Source organism: Cetorhinus maximus, chromosome 1 (genome assembly GCF_964194155.1).
Source record: "Cetorhinus maximus chromosome 1, sCetMax3.hap1.1, whole genome shotgun sequence".
Lineage (NCBI taxonomy): Eukaryota > Metazoa > Chordata > Chondrichthyes > Lamniformes > Cetorhinidae > Cetorhinus > Cetorhinus maximus.
Window position 1 is genome coordinate 209063425 of NC_135879.1, and position 16971 is coordinate 209080395.

Genomic DNA, 16971 nt, shown 5'->3' on the forward strand with positions numbered 1-16971 from the left:
AACCATCTTTTAAGAAATCCGTGTTGACTGTCCTGATGAATCAGTGACCTTCTGAATAACTTTAACACTGTCTCTCAGAATTATTTGCCCAAGGTTAGACTAACTAGCCTGTAATTTATCGGCATATCCTTTACTCTCTTTTTGAACAACAGTACAATTTTAGCAGTCATCTAGCCCTCCATTCCTGTTGCACAGCATTCACTAATTCCTCCCATTTCTCCCCTTAAAAGAAAAAGTATTCCAATACTTTTCATCTGAGTCTGGGGATTTATCCACTTTCAAAGATGCTAAAACCCTTAATAATTCCTCTGTCTCTATGCTTATCCCTTCCAATACTTCAAACTCCTCTTTCTTAACTACAATGCCTGCATTGTTCCTCTCTTTTTAATTTATTCTTTAAGAACCATGCCCAAGTCTTCTGCCTCCACACGCAGGTTTTCTATTTGGTCTCTAATCAGCTTTCCTTAGTTATCCTCTTGCACTTTACGTATTTATGAAACACTTTTGGGTTTTCCATGATTTTATGTGCCAATACTTTTTCATGCCTTCTCTTCACTTTCCTAATTTCTTTTTTAATTTGACCTCTGCTTTCTGCAGACAGAGCTCTCTGTATCTGACATAAGCTTCCCTTTTCTGTCTTAACCTACCCTGTACGCTTCTGACATCCGGGAATAGATTTGGAAGTCCTACTCTTTTACTTTGTGGGAACATATTTGTTCTGAATCTTCTCTATCTCCTTCTTGAATGCCTGCCTAAGGATGGGGGATTTAACCCTTGTGACATGTATCAAAATCATTAATCTTTTATTTAAAAAAAAATCTCCATGATGGTTCTATACATAATACAAAAAAGGAATCTTCCGCAGAGGAGTATTAACTTTGAAACAAATAATTATCTCCAAAGGGAAAGTTAGAAAATGATAGTTTAATCAGAGTAAGGGCATATTTCTGAACAGCAACTGGGCATTATATCAAAGAAGGCCCTTCCCTGCCCAATACCTCCACTCATGGTCTCCAAGCTTCTGTTTCCAGCAGTTCTTGCAGTTTGACTTTCCTCCAGCAACGGAGATTTCCAAAATAAAGTCGGACTACAGTAACTTCAATTACTTCTAGAGCTGCAGCAGCAAAGTGAGATTCCAATAGGGCATGGCAGCCACCTAATTAAGCTTCAAATGGATGGAAGACCCTTCACACTGGCATATATTTGAGCATTGAAGCCTACGGCAAGTACTGAGAATCTGAGTCACACTCTGGCCCCAAGCCGCAGAGACAGCAGCGAGCCTCCACTGAGGAAAGTTCAACACAAATTTCGAAACTGCAATAGGCAAATTTTGGATAAGTTTTATCTGGGAGTTTTTCTTGTTTTCATTCTTATCATATTAATATTTAGAGCTATGTAGTTGTTGGCTGAAGAACTGAAATGACCACTCAAAGATGTTGGAATTTAATTTGCTATTTGTCCTATAATAAAACAACAACTGATTGCAAGATTAAACCAATTTGAAATGGCTCTGATGATTAATTTGCTGTTTTTAAAATATTCACGGCAACTCTGACATTGGTAGCAGCACTTTGATGTTAATAAGGCAGCACTGGTGATGTTTGGGCTTTAAATCTGCAATGTAAATGAAGAAAGTTCCGGGGAAAATGGGCAGCCGAGGCAACCAAAAGCTACTTTTATTTCAAGACACTCTGTGTAATATAAAGTGCTAAACTTCACTCCATTTAACCTCATCAGAAAGCAGGTAGCAAGTCAGTGACAGTGCACATCACACTGTACATCTAAAACACAAAAATTATTCAAAGGCAAATATGATTTGTAGGTTGCAACCAATTACCCTTTCCAAAAATAGAGATTATATTTTTTGAAAGTTGCAATCGTCTAAAGTGCTTTACTTGTAACAAGAGTTTAATTTACTGAGCCGTGGCCTGTCCAATGTGAGAACGTTTACTTTTTATTTGTGTAAGGTGTAAATTACTAAGGTTGCCATAGAGAATCCCTGGCTTTAGGCAAATGTGCAGTGATAGCCTGAACAGCTGTGCAATGCGGAGTACATGCTGTGTTTAGAATGGATGGCTACCATTTATGCAAAGAGCTCAGACAGCAGGAGCCATGTTCCTCCCACCACGGTCAGCAGCTTCTGCTAATACATCTTTATGGCCAACCTCACCACCATCTGTCCATGTTCTTTCACGTAAACTGCCAGGAAGCTTGAATAGAAATTTACGTGCTTTGAGAAACTGTTTCAACAAGAAATAGACAGGAACGTTCTCTCTTTCTCTTCTTTCTTTATTCTTTCATTCCATTTATAGCGTGAGGCTATACCTTAAAAGGTTGCTGGTACTTTCAGTGAATTTCAGCTCTCGGACCTACTATTTCTGATTTTTCAGTCACAACCAATGGTTCTATCCTACCCCATCAATATTTGACATTCCATCTGGTTTTTTGATTTGGCAGAAGTTGGCACCCCCAATATTACTTTTGGTCAATTTGAACAGCAGGATAAAATTTGTTTGCAATTTCCCGGGTGCCAAGGTTCTGTTTCTGGTAGTGCCTAGCGCCGCTACCTGTGCCACCCATGTACCATTAACATCATTGAGGAAACCCACGCAGGCTGCACCGGTAACAGTCCGCACACCATCTGCCCCAGGGAATCAGCATAACCAGAGTGGCTGAACTACATTGTTCCCGGTCCACCACGGTCACAATTTTGAAATACTCAAACTTTTTTTTTTCAAATCCATGTATTGCTTTAACCATGAATATCTCTGTAATCTTCTTCTGCCCTCCTTAGCCCTCTGAGCTCCTCCAATTCTAGCCTCTTGTGCAGCCCTGATTTTAATCATTCCACCATTGGCAGCTGGGCCATCAGCTGCCTAATTCCTGAGCTCTGGAATTCCCTCCCTAAACCTCTCCTACCTCTCTTTCCTTATTTAAGATGCTCCTTAAACCTATTTCTTTGACAAAGCTTTTGGTTATTTTTCCATCAAAAAAATTGTTTGATAATGCTCCTGTGAAGCACCTTGTGGCAATTTACTATATTAAAAGAGCTATATAAATGCAAGTTGTTGCTGCAAAGCTAGATTCAACATATAAGGTGTTAAGTCCCAAAACTGCAAGGAGCGTTTTTTCTCACACCCGTAATCTACAGGCTGGGACCAGGTTTGTTATAATGGTGATTTGAAGTGCTAATTAGACATTCAAGGTGAAGCTCATTATGTGCAATCTCAAACATTTCAGGCTATTGTGAGAAGACAGCTCTTTGTGACACCTGAAGGTCCAGATGTCATTCTATTTGTGGAAGGCTTAGCTAAAATAGACAAGTGGGATTGACAGACTGAGTGCCCCATCTCACAAATTTAAGGGGGATATTTCCTGGCTCTCTCTCTCTCTCTCTCTCTCCCTCTCTGTCTCTCTCACTCTGTATATGTATTGAGAGATGGTAATTATATTTTTAATGCTTTTTAATAACTGAGAAGATAGAGGAATTGATTCTTCTCATTGTGAAAATAATATACTGCCCCTTAGCTTTTCATTCTACTGTCTGCCAACAGCACAGCAGCACTTCTGATATTTCAGTAGCTGGGCTACATATTCAGGGCCCCCTGTTTTGATCCCTGGGTCATGCTATGGTTGAACAACTGCTGGGACAGGAAAGAGTACACTCCAGGTTACAAAGGCCTGTGAGGTCCACTGCAGAACCAGTGATGCTGAACGTTAACTTTCTTGCATAAAAAGCTGGAAATTGTGACACTATGGGCTATACTCAGTGGAGCAGAACGTCTGCTTACCAACCCTTCTGTAACAGTAGCACAAGACAATGTAATCCTGTGTGTTATCCAAAATGACAAAATCTCCTCTGTATGCTGCACAGGCATGTACTTATGGCTTCAGAAAAGGCTTCACAACAGGGCTGATTTTGCCAATGCATCCTATCAGTGAGGGAGCATCTCATAAAATCATACAGCGCAGAAGAAGGCCAAGGCCATTCAGCCCTTTGTACCTTGTAGCTATGTCAGCTCCTTGAAAGCAATTATCTAATAAATTCCCCTCCCCTGTTCTTTCCCCATAGCCCTGCAAGTTTTTTTTTCCCTTCAAGTATCTGTCCACTTCTCTTTCAAAAGTAAATCTTGAAGTTGCTTCCACCATCCTTTCGGGAACTGCATTCCAGATCACAGCAAATAGCCACATGAAAAAAATTTCCTCATCCCTTCTCTGATTTTTTTTAGCCAATTATCTTAAAATATTGGAAATGCACAAAAGGCCAGTCATCACCCATAAAGGAAAACGGCAGGTTAAATTTTGTGTGCATGCCCTTCATCCAGAATGCAAACTCCTGCTTTTGGCATTCTAGAACAGGATGGGTTAGAGTAGGTTGCCTGTAAATAATCCTGAATTTAATTGCTGGAAATCAGGCATGTGCACCCAAGGTATCTTGGTCTGCACATATTGCAAAAAGGTGACTGGACTTAGGTATACAGGACATCACTTCAAAGTTTGCAGGTGAAACAAAACCTGGAAATGTAGTAAATAAAGTGGATAACAGGAGACTAAGGAGGACACAGCCAAACTGTGAAATGTGCAGACATGTGGTAGATAAAATTGAAATGTGACCTCTGGATGCCAATTCTTCTGTAGAAGCTGATTCTCCCTACTTACTTTATCAAGCCCCTCATAATTTAGAATATTTCTATTACATATCCCCTTAACCTTTTGCTCTAAGGAGAACAGTCCCAGATTTTCTAATTTCTCTACATAACTGAGGTTTCTCATCCCTGGTACCATGCCAATAAATCTCCTCTGCACATCCTCCAAGGCCTTGACATCCTTCCTAAAGTGTGATGCCCAGAACTGAACAAATACTCCAGCTGAAGCTTAATCAATGATTTATAAAGGTCTGGCATAACTTCCTTGCAGTTCTATTCTATGACTATACTTAAGAAGCCAAGTAAATTGTTTGCCTTTTTAACAGCTGACACCTTCAAAGATTTATCTACACAAGTCTCCTCATCTCTCTGTTCCTTTAAACTTGTACCATTTAGTTCACTCTCCTCATACATTCCTTCGAAAATGCATCGCTTCACACTTTGCTGCATTAAGTTTTATCTGTTACATGTCTGCCCATTTCACCAGTTTGGCTGTGCCCTCCTTAGTCTCCTGCTATTCACTTTATTTACTACATTTCCAGGTTTCGTTTCACCTGCAAAAATTGAAGTGATGTCCTGTACACCTAAGTAAAGTCACTCTTTTGCAGTGTGTGCAGACCAAAATACCTTGGGTGCACATGCCTGTTTTCCAGCAATTAAGTTCAGGATTATTCACAGGCAACCCATCCTGATCTACGATGCCAAAAGCAGGAGTTTGCATTCTGGATGAAGGGTACACACACAAAGTTTAACCTGTCATTTTCCTTTATGGATGTTGACTGGCCTTTTGTGTATTTCCAATATGTTCTGTTTATATCTGAAAATTCTACTTGCTTCCCTCAGTCCTCCCTTGCTGTTCTAATCTGCAGATTTTAAAACTTAATTTAACATTGCCTACACGTTGATTCTTAATTTACCTCCTTATTGTCTATTCTTTTCAGCATTGATGGTGTGCTCCTCTGTAGGCCTTGCTGGAGTAACTGTCCAACCCACATTAACCCTGTATGTTCCAGACCCTTAAGCTACATAACAACAGCATCCTGTATTTATATAGCACCTTTAACATAATTAAATGTAAGGCACTTAACAGGAGCATTATAAATAATTATAAAATTTGTTTTGTTTTCTTAGTAAATAAAAGCTTTGTCCTTATGGAATGCTTTTTTGTAAAGTATAGATAATCACTGAATGATTCTTAATTAGTTAAGTTTTGATATTTTCTAAAATGTAATGATAATCACCTTCTTTGTCCCTTAAAATAACACCCCACATTTTACATTGTAAACTATCCGCCTTTAGGACTATTTTCCTTTTTAGATAGGGTGCACCATTCTCAGACTCCAGGGTGTTTTGCTCCAAGCTTCTCGACATTTTATGGATGTACCATCATCTGGGGTCTGATGGTGTCACACAGTGGTCTTCATGCAAACAGGATAATACACAGATTCTGCCACTAGAGGCTTCCAGTGAGTTATGAATGAGAATGTTAATCCTCCCTCTAGTGGTGCAATACAGATTTTGCTGTGCTATAACAAGCACTTATATTCTACAGGCCCTGCAAATTCAATGGCTAGGAGTCACTTTAGAGTTGCCGGTCTGTTGCCATAACTTACCCAGACATGCAGTGGATAACACCAGTTCCGAGCACCAATAGAGTTTCTGCAGCACCTCCATCAAAGCTGCAGAGCAGGTGCAGCTCCAAGAAAGTTCAATGCCAATGTTTGAATCCAAGGACCCCTTACCAAATGGACCATAGCGGTCCAGGAAGACAGCTCACCACCACCTTCTCAAGGGCAATTAGGGATGGGCAATGCATGTTGTCCTTGCCAGTGATGCAGACATCCCATGAAAGAATTAAAAAAACAGCCCTAAGACCAGACAGATGGGCTAAAATGACATTTCCTGGTCCTGTGTATTTCTAAGTTTAGCAGCTTGGTTCTCCTGTTCTTAGTAATTACTTTGGCAAAACACAGTACGAGATATGGAGTATGTGTATGGAGGGATTTTCTAATGAGTAGAGGTTGAGTAGGTTGGGCCTGTACTCATTGGAGAATGAGAGGTGACCTTACTGAAACATAAAAGATTCTGAGGGGACTTGACAGGGTAGATGCTGAGAGATTGTTTCCCCTTGTGGGAGAGTCTAGGACCAGAGCGTAAGAGGGCACCCATTTAAAACAGAGATGAAGAGGAATTTCTTCTCTCAGAAGTTAGTCAACCTATGGAATTCTTTACTGCAGAGGGCTGTAGAAGCTGGGTCATTAAGTATATTCAAGGCTGAGATAGACAGATCTTTAATCAGTAAGGGAATCAAGGGTTATGGGGACAAGGCAGGAAAGTGGAGTTGAGGATTATCAGATCAGACATGATCTCACAGAATGGCAGAGCAGACTCGATGGGCCGAATGGACTACTTCTGCTCCTACGTCTTATGGTCTTATATGGAACTACATGTTGCTCTCAAGATTCAAAAGCACAGGTGGTTTATCATTGGGAAATGAAAGAACAATGTGACAGAGACTTTTCCTCCACCTCTATTGATTTCTATCTGTCTTCTTCAGTTCTGAAGTTGAGAAAATCAATTGGTGGGTCAAAGCCCAAAGTGCAGTCCAAACGAGTAGGAGAGAAGTCAAAGTAAATCAAGAGCTAGTGATCGATGAGTGCAGTTTGGGAGTTAGTGTTCCAATGCAGTGCTTCAAAGGAATGGGAAGGGATATTGGCAATTTACATAGTGAGGTCAATTCATAACATGCACAATGTTCCAGCCATTATTTAATAACACCAAGCTTAAGTTATAAAAGCTTGTGGATTCTTGTCAGAAGGGAAGACTGATAGAATTAAGAATAGTCTGGATGGAGAGAGTTAGAATAGATGACAGTCAGTTTTCAACAGAGCGAGGGTGGCAGGAGGAAGACTCTTGTAGCTACCATATTCAAAATTTAAATAGGACAAGCGGGGAACATTTAGGAGCGTATTGCCCACAGTAACACTATTAAAATTTGGGTGAGACGAGGAAACTTGTGACAATGAGACAGAGATTAGAGTAAGATTCTTTATAAGATGGAATCTGTTTCTTGTATCCTGCCCAGAAATCTGTCAGACAAGTGTCCTGTGCCCTTGTCATACATTTTGTCTTAGTTTCAGGGGTGTCCAAAGGTAGTCTTCCAGTTGGATAGATAATGACCACAAAACAGCAGGCTGGATGAAAGGCCTTGCTTCAGTGGCTCCTTTTCCTAAGGCAGTACACCATTCACTTGTGAAACCCAGGGCAGACAGATTTTAAATCTGTCCATCCATGAGTGGGTAATTTGTTGCAGGAAGCTGCACAGCCAGCTGCTCTTGGCAACCCTTGAAAATTTCTGAAGTAACAATCGGGACTGGATCTTTCCCAGATATCATGTTGTTATACAAGGTACAGAATCCTACTTTGTTTGACAAACAAATAAAACATCAGTCTTTAGGTTTTGTATTTATTGAGACACAGACTGTCACCACAGTTACAAGAACGCATAGATCCAAAAATCTCACTGCTGAAAGCTCTTCACTGTTGGTAGAAGTTCAGCAATTTCAGTGACTTTCTGCAAAGTATTTGCAGGGAGCAAAGGTCAGCAGCTATTTGAACAAATAATGTCACAGGGTGAAACATTTTAAAAGACAAGTTCTGAGCTTCAGTTGTAAGGGAAAAACAGAAAGGAGGACTTGCATTTATCTAGTGTTTATCACAACTACAGGATGTCTCAAAGTGCTTTGCAGCCAATGAAGTGCTTTTGAAGTGTAGTCATTGTTGAAATAGAGGAAACACAGCAGCCAATATGTGCAGAGCAAACTCTCACAGACAGCAATGTGATAATGACCAAATAAGCTGTTTTTGTGATCTTGATTGAGGAATAAATGTTGGCCAGGACGCCAGGGATAAGTCCACTGCTCTTCTTCGAAATAATTAGCATGGGCTCCTTTACATCCATCTGAACAGGCAGATGGGGCCTCGGTTTAATATCTCATCTGAAAAAAGGCATCTTTGATAGTGCAGCACTCCCTCGGTAATGGAACAGATTATCAGCATTGAGTTTTGTGCCCAGGCTGTGGATCCTGGTGTCATCAGATGACCAGCACGTTATAAGCATTAGTATAGTTCAGTAGTAGCACTCTTGCTTCCAAACTAATTATGTGATCAAATTGTATTGTAGGGATTTTTTTTTAATGTAGGCTGAAGACTGAAATTGCAGAGCTAAAGGAGTGCTGCATTGTTGGAAGCACCTTCTTTTGGGTGAAATATTGAACTAAGGCCTCACTGAAACATATAAAGAATCTTGCAGCACTTTTTTAAAGAACAGGAAGGTTCCCTGGTGGTCTGGTCAAGATTTATCCATCAAACAACTTTACCAAACAGACTAAGTTACTGTTTAAAAAAAAATATTGAATGTAGGCATTCCTGGCATTTATTGGCCATCCTGATTGCCTTGAAAAGGTTGCGGTGGGCCTTGTTCTTGAACTGCAAGCAGTTTGATATTATCCAGCTCTACCTGTCCCACCCACCCACCCCCTTAAACCAGCTTATATTTCACCTCTTTTCTATTTTCCCTTAGCTCTGGTGAAGAGTCATACAGACTCGAAACGTTAACTGTATTCCTCTCCGCAAATGCTGTCAGACCTGCTGCGTTTTTCCAGGTACTTTTGTTTTTTGTAGCAGTTTGATACAACTGAGTGGCTTGTCAGACCTCTTCAGAGGAAAGTTAGGAAGCAAACACATTGGTGTGGAATTGAGATCACTTATAGACTGTTGCATTCTTCTTATCTACAGTGTAAACATACCAGTCATGCACAAGGATTAGTGAAATAATAATGTGGGTTCTTTCACTGCTGCTTGATGACTAGACTGCCTGTAAGTCACGGGACAAATAAATAATTTCCTATAAAGGTGGTAATGATTGACAGTAGTTTAAGATACCCACCCTTAAAGGCAAATGCACATCATATCACAACATGCTTCAAAATAATTCATTAGCTGCATAGCACTATCAGGACATGGAATTTTAAAAAATTCATTCATGGGATGTGGGCATCACTATTACCCATCCCTAATTGCCCTTGTTAAGAGTCAACCACATTGCTGTGGATCTGGAGTCACATGTAGGCCAGACCAGGTAAGGATGGCAGATTTCCTTCCCTAAAGGACATTAGTGAACTAGATGGGTTTTTACTACAATGGACAATGGTTTCCTGGTCATCATTAGACTTTTAATTCTAGATTTTTATTGGATTCAAGTTCCACCATCTGCCGTGGTGGGATTCGAACTCCAGTACCCGGAGCATTACCCTTGGTTTCTGGATTTTTAGTCTAGCAACAATACCACTGCATCATCATCTCCCTACATATAAATATAAATGCAATATAAATATAAGTTCCTTCTTTTAACTGTCCATTAAACTACTGCCTGCCCCAAATCTTATTCACTACAAGGACATTGGAAATTCCTGACCAACATCCTGTTTGAACCTAAGCCCTCTTTTCCAATGAAAATCTGAGACCCTCAATCCACAACGCAACCAAACTGCACAGGATTCTGTAAATGTACGGATTATGTTGTGTAAAGTACCACGACTAAGCTGAATTCAATTAATAAAAAGATTAAAATACAAAGCACTTCCCTAACTCAGCTACTTCTAAAAAATAAGTTACGTAATATTGAAGGAATGTGTTATATTATTGGTAAAGTGTTAGGAACTATATTGTTATGCATATGTATACCTAAGTATCCAGGATGCCACATCACTCATTACTGCGCTACAATCAGTGCACTGAGCAGAAAGGTATCAGTCTACAGCATATGGTATGATCTGAGAAATACATTTGAAGAAAGCTCCAGCATTTGAGTCTAAAAGTGTGATCATTTTGAACTTCTGGGAACCACAAAATATAACAAAATGTAACAGCAGTATCTGTCCTTTCTTTCCAAATTATTACTTTGTTATTAAAAAGGGAAAGTGGAAATAAGAATGAAAATTGCAGGCAGGTGTCAATGATTATGTTGTCTTACCTGGTTCAGGAATGATTAACTGTCCAGTGGTCTGCACATTCCCAGCATCGTTCTCTGCCACACACTGGTAAAACCCCTCATCGGACTTCACCAGGCCCAAAATCCGTAGGTTGCTGCCACTCTACAATACAAAGCAAATGGATATAATGTGAAATTATTTAACAGTAACAGCAAAATCTTTGCACTCTAGAATCAAAACTAAAGGTAGATTCAGTTTGTGTTTTACTGAAGAGTCAATATTTACTTAAATAGATCACAGAAAGGTAGATCAATGGATAATAAAACTGTGGAGATATAGGTAAATGGACACATGGGGATAGATGCTGATATGCACTATGTCTATTTTTGAGCTAAACAAAAACAAATCATATCAGTTTAGTAATAAGATGGCCTACACCCAATCTGTGCAGGTGATGAGTCTACTACTAAATTCATATAGGGCCCAATATTTAAGGTGTCTCAGGCAGCTGTCCAAAACAGCCCCCTTAAGTATGTTAATTAGGGCCTAACATTTGCTGGTGGACCCCAATGTAAAATTTGTTGATGGGCAGGCAAGGCCTTCAATTAAAAAAAAAATTCTTTGGAGCTAGGATTGGCAGAAATACTCCCCTCCGATTCTATAATCGTAATGATTCATCCACCCCTCCCTCACCATCCCTCCTCACTGCCAACTCAAGCCCTCCCTCTTGGAACTTACCTGAGATCCACAGCTAGTGAGGCAAGTAGCTCGGAAATAATATTTCTCGTGCAGCGAGTTGCCTTTGAAGGAATGATGGGAATCAGCAGCCCGTCCCAAAACATAGCTGAGGCCCAAGGATCAATTCCAGGCAATCCTCAGGCCTCATGGTTTGGGAAGAGGGCCCAGACAAATGTCTATCCCATAAATTGTAAAATGCTTAAAGATATGGATAAACCTGACTGTTAGACTCATATCAAAGATAAATATAAATAGATAATGAGAGATCAGGCAGTTTTGAAAGCCAATAGAAATTTAGCCTAATAGAAGAGCTTGAAGGCAGTCAGACTGGAGCATCACATCTAAACCTAATCCTGATAGGACTTTTTGTTTGACAATTTGCCATCCTCCTTCACTCAGAACAAAGGGCATTTTTCAACCTTGAAAAGTGTTATGAAGTGCATGTTGTTCCTGTCTTTGTCTTAAAGAGTGACTCAAACGGAGAGAGGGTGGTAGAGATGTGGAAGGATTCAGGGAAGGAATTTAAGATTGAGGCTCCTGGTGGCCGAAGGCACATTCATCAATGGTGGGGTTAAGGGAGTGGCGGGAATACACAAGAGGCCAGAACTAGAGAAACGAGTCGGTTGTAGGGATGGGAGAGACCAGGAGGGGTGAGGCTATATAGGAATTTAAACGTAAGCTTGTGGGTTTAAAATTTGAAGTGTTCAAGCAGTGGATGCCTTCTAGTATCTCAATCAAGAGCCTGTTTATAATTCGTGTATTCAGAAAGTGTGAGTGCAGACTATTTGACATGCAAAGTATCACAGCCATCCTAATCTTACCCGCAAACACCATTTTTCAGTATGACTCAATGGATAAAGATTAAGAGTTGGAACTCTGGCTGGCATTTGTCTTCTCAGCCCATGAACTCTGAGATCAATTATAGTGCACAAGCTGATTTTGGCTCAATCACCAGTGACTGGAGATCAAACTTGGGACTATCTGCTCTGCATGATTTCATACCCCGACTGCCCAACTGAACCATCAGGACAGTTAATTGTTATATCTGAAAGGCCATAATATCTGCCCCTTCCTCTTGCTGCGTTCACATTAGTTCTCTTATGTCAATAGAGTAATGTAACTGTTATCACTCTGGCCTAACAATCCCAAAGTTATGAATTTAAATCCCGCCATGGAAATTTATAAGGTTGAATTTATCAAAGCTGGTTGATATATTGGCTATTTCCAAAAAGCAATAATAATCTGATTGACTAATGCTATTCAGGGAAGGGAGCCCTCCTCATTCTTCTGATCTGCCAATTCCACATTACATGGTTGTCTCTTGGTGCTCTCTGAAATGCAAGAACAACTCAATTGTACAAACAATGTCCACAAGACAATGAGAGATGGGCAAAGAGTGTAGCCATAGAACTGTAAAATGATTATAACACAGAAGGAGGCCATTCCACCATTGTGCCCATGCCTGGTCCCTGCATAACCACTCGATTAGTCCCACTTTCCTGCCCTTTCCCTATAGCCCTGCAAATCTTTTCTCTTCAGATAATTAACCAATTCACTTTTGAAAGCCACAATTGAATCTACCTCCATCACGCTCTCAGAAAGTGCATTTCAGATCATAACCATTTTTATTATTCTTTCACGGGGATGTGGGTGTCACTAGCTAGGCCAGCATTTATTGCCCATCCCTAATTGCCCTTGAGAAGGTGGTGGTGAGCTGCAGTCCATGTGATAACCCTTGCTGTGCAAAAAATATTTTTCCCCATGTCTTATCAGGCTTATTAGTACCACCCAATTCTTGGGAATAAAAATAATCTTGACATTTGTTTACCTGTAATTTTATTGTTTTGAACCCATAGGGGCGTTGTATTCTTATTCTCTCATGGCATATGGGCATTGCTGGCAAGGCCAGCATTTGTTGCCCATTCCTAATTGCTCTTGACAACTGAGTGATTTGCTAGGACATTTCAGAGGACAGTTAAGAGTCAACCACATTGCTGTGGGTCTGGAGTCACATGTAGGCCAGACCAGGTGAGGGGAGCAGATTTCCTTCCCTAAAGGAAGGAAAGCACATAAGTGAACCAGATGGGCTTTTACAACAATCGATTACCATTACTGAGGCTAGCTGTATTAATTAATTGAATTTAAATTCCACTAGCTATCTTGTTGGGATTTGAAGCCGTGTCCCCAGGCTATTAGGTTAGGCATTAGGGCTCTAGATTACTAGTCCTGTGGCATTACCATTACTCCATAATGGGACATAAAACATAAAATAAAAATGTTACACAGCAGGGCCTTTTTGGGAGAAATCAAGTCATCACTATCAATCCTATTTTATAGCCAATCATGAACTACCCTCATCCATTTGCTGGTACTTTTGGATTTTTTTTTTGAATTAAAGAAATATGTCAATTTGATGAAGATTAATTTAAACTACATAGGAGAAAATGCAAAACGAGGAATCACAGTTAAGAAAAGTGAAATAGGATGCAATCTAGTGTCCTTTACAGCTGAGTAAACAGTTTATCAAATGGGAATCAAACTTGGATCATGTCCAAGCTATTAACATCACTGTTGCTTTCTCCAGCTCATTGTTAAGAATGAAATTTTGGCTTCATGCCAGTGTTTCTATTGTCCCACTGTGAAATAAATCACAGAATTGCTGAGTCCATTCTCATCTTTGAGTTTCTGCCCTGGCACTCAGGATTGCTGACTGCTATCTCTAGCTATACTTTCGTATGAAGGTCCCAGCAAGCTGCCACATTAAAGATCAAGTGCCATAATCAGGATGTTAAAATCATCTCCCCTATTCAGCTGAAGAGCGTGTCAATGGGATACAGTTTTATAGGCTTTAGGAGCCCTCCAGTACCTCATACAAATGGCCATTCTTTATGCATAAGTGTATGTTCACCACATGAACCACAGTGACTCAATGGAATGGTTCACCGCCACCCTCTCAAGCGTAACAAAGAATGGGCAATAAGTGCTTGCCTTGGCAGTGGTGCCCATATCCTGAGAATGAATAAACAAAAATATAGTGAATATCTGCAGAGCTATTTGCCCAAGAAATCAAGCTCAATCCTGTCCTCACTACGCTTCCAAATTTTGTGTCATCCACAAGTTTTGAAAGTATGCCTTGTATATGCAAGTTGAAGTCATTAATGTATATCAAAAACAGCGGTGGTACTATACTAAACCCTGGAGAAGTTCTCTACTCTACGCATCCCTCCGATCTGAAAAACAGCTACTCTGTGAGCGGGAGGGAACTGGCAAGTGGGGGGGTCGGCGAGTCAGGAGAAGTGGTGAGCAGGATGGTTTTTTTCATTCATTCACAAGATGTGGGCTTCACTGACTGGGCCAGCATTTATTGCCCATTCCTAGTTGCCCTTGAGAAGGTGGTGGTGAGCTGCCTTCTTGAGCCGCTGCAGTCCATGTGGTGTGGGTACACCCACAGTGCTGTTCAGAAGGGAGTTCCAGGATTTTGACCCAGCAACAGTGAAGGAACGGCGATATATTTCCTGGTCAGGATGGTGAGTGACTTGGAGGGGAACGTCTAGGTGATGGTGTTGCCATCTATCTACTGCCCTTGTCCTTCTAGAAGGTAGTGGTCGTGGGTTTGGAAAGTGCTGTCGAAGGACCCTTGGTGAGTTCCTGTAGTATTTCTTGTAGATGGTACACATTGCTGCTACTGTGCGTCGGTAGTGGAGGGAGTGAATGTTTGTGAATGTGGTGCAAACCAAGCAGGCTGCTTTGTCCTGGACGGTGTCAAGCTTCTTGAGTGCTGTGGGTCTACACTTACCCAGGCAAGGGGGGAGAATTCCATCAGACTCCTGACTTGTGCCTTGTAAATGGTGGACAGGCTTTGGGGAGTCAGGAGGTGGGTTACTCATCGCATGATTCCTAGCCTGTGACCTGCACTTGTAACCACAGTATTTATATGGCTAGTCCAGTTCAGTTTCTGGTCAATGGTAACCCCCACCATGTTGATGGTGGGGGATTCAGTGATGGTAATGCCATTGAACATCAAGGGGTGATGATTAGATTCTCTCTTGTTGGAGATGATCATTGCCTGACACTTGTGTGGTGCGAATGTTACTTGCCACTTGTCAGCCCAAGCCTGGATACTGCCCAGGTCTTGCTGCAATTGGACATGGACTGCTTCAGTATCTGAGGAGTAGCAAATGGTGCTGAATATGGTGCAATATCAGCGAACATCCCCACTTCTGACCTAATGATGGAAGGAAGGTCATTGATGAAGCAGCTGAAGGTGGTTGGGCTGAGGACACTACACTGAGGAACTCCTGCAGTGATGTCCTGGAGCTGAGATGACTGACCTCTAACAATCACAACCATCTTCCTTTGTGCGAGGTATGAATCCAACCAGTGGAGAGTTTTCCCCCTGATTCCCATTGACTTCAGTTATGCTAGGGCTCCTTGATGCCACACTTGGTCAAATGCGGCCTTGATGTCAAGGGCAGTCACTTTCACCTCACCTCGGGAATTCAGCTCTTTTGTCCATGTTTGAACCAAAGCTGTAATGAGGTCAGGAGCTGAGTGGCTCTGGCAGAACCCAAACTGGGCGTCAGTGAGAGAGCATAGGAATATAGGAAATAGGAGCAGGAGTAGGCCATTAACCCCCTCGAACCTACCCCATCATTCAACTAGATCATGGCTGATCTACAACCTCAACACCATTTCCCCTCATTATCCCCATATCTCTTGATATCTTCAATACCTAGAATGTACTCAATGACTGAGCCTCCACAGCCCTCTGGGGTAGAGAATTCTAAAGATTCACCACGCTCTGAGTCAAGAAATTCCTCCTCATCTCAGTCTTAAATGGTCTACCCCTTATTCTGAGACTGTGTCCCCTGGTTCTAGACACACCCACAGCCAAGGGAACCACTCTTCCTGCATTTACCTTGTCAAGCCCTGTAAGAATTTTGTATGCTTCACAGAGATTGGCTGTCATTCTTCTAAACTCTAGACAACATATGCCCAGTATCCTCAGTTTCTCTTTACAGGACAATCCTTCACTGTCGCTGGGTCAAAATCCTGGAACCCTCTCCCTAACAGCACTGTGGGTGTACCTACACCACATGGACTGCAGCGGTTCAAGAAGGTAGCTCACCACCACCTTCTCAAAGACAACTAGGGATGGGCAATAACTGCTGGCCAACCCAGCGAAGCCCACATTCCGTGAATGAATTTTTAAAAAACACCATCCCAGGAATCAGTCTGGTGAAACTTTGTTACACTCACTCTATGGTAAGTATACTCTTCCTTAGGTAAGGAGATCAAAACTGTACATAATGCTCCAGGTGCAGTCTCACCAAGGATCTAAACCATTGCAGCAAGACTTTTCTACTCCTGTACTCAAAAATCCTCTTGCAATGAAGGCCAGCATACAATCTGTCTTCCTAATTGCTTGCTGCACCTGCATGTTAGTTTTCAGTGACTTATGAACAAGGACACCCAGTTCCCTTTGGACATCAACACTTCCCAATTTTTAAGAAATACTCTGTATTTCTGGTTTTCCTGCCAGATTGGATAACTACACATTTTTCCACATTATATTCCATTTGCCATGTTCCTGC

The 16971-nt window shown here is 41.2% G+C and overlaps 1 protein-coding gene across 1 annotated transcript in view; it reads right to left on the bottom strand.

Moving 5' to 3' along the window:
* Positions 1-16971, bottom strand: part of dcc (DCC netrin 1 receptor) — a gene marked incomplete at its 5' end in the record, with an annotated part of 921129 nt that overhangs the window by 480092 nt on the left and 424066 nt on the right. The window contains one exon of the mRNA XM_078539210.1: positions 10681-10801. Coding sequence (XP_078395336.1) covers positions 10681-10801 — 121 coding nt within the window. The remainder of the gene's footprint in view (positions 1-10680; positions 10802-16971) is intronic.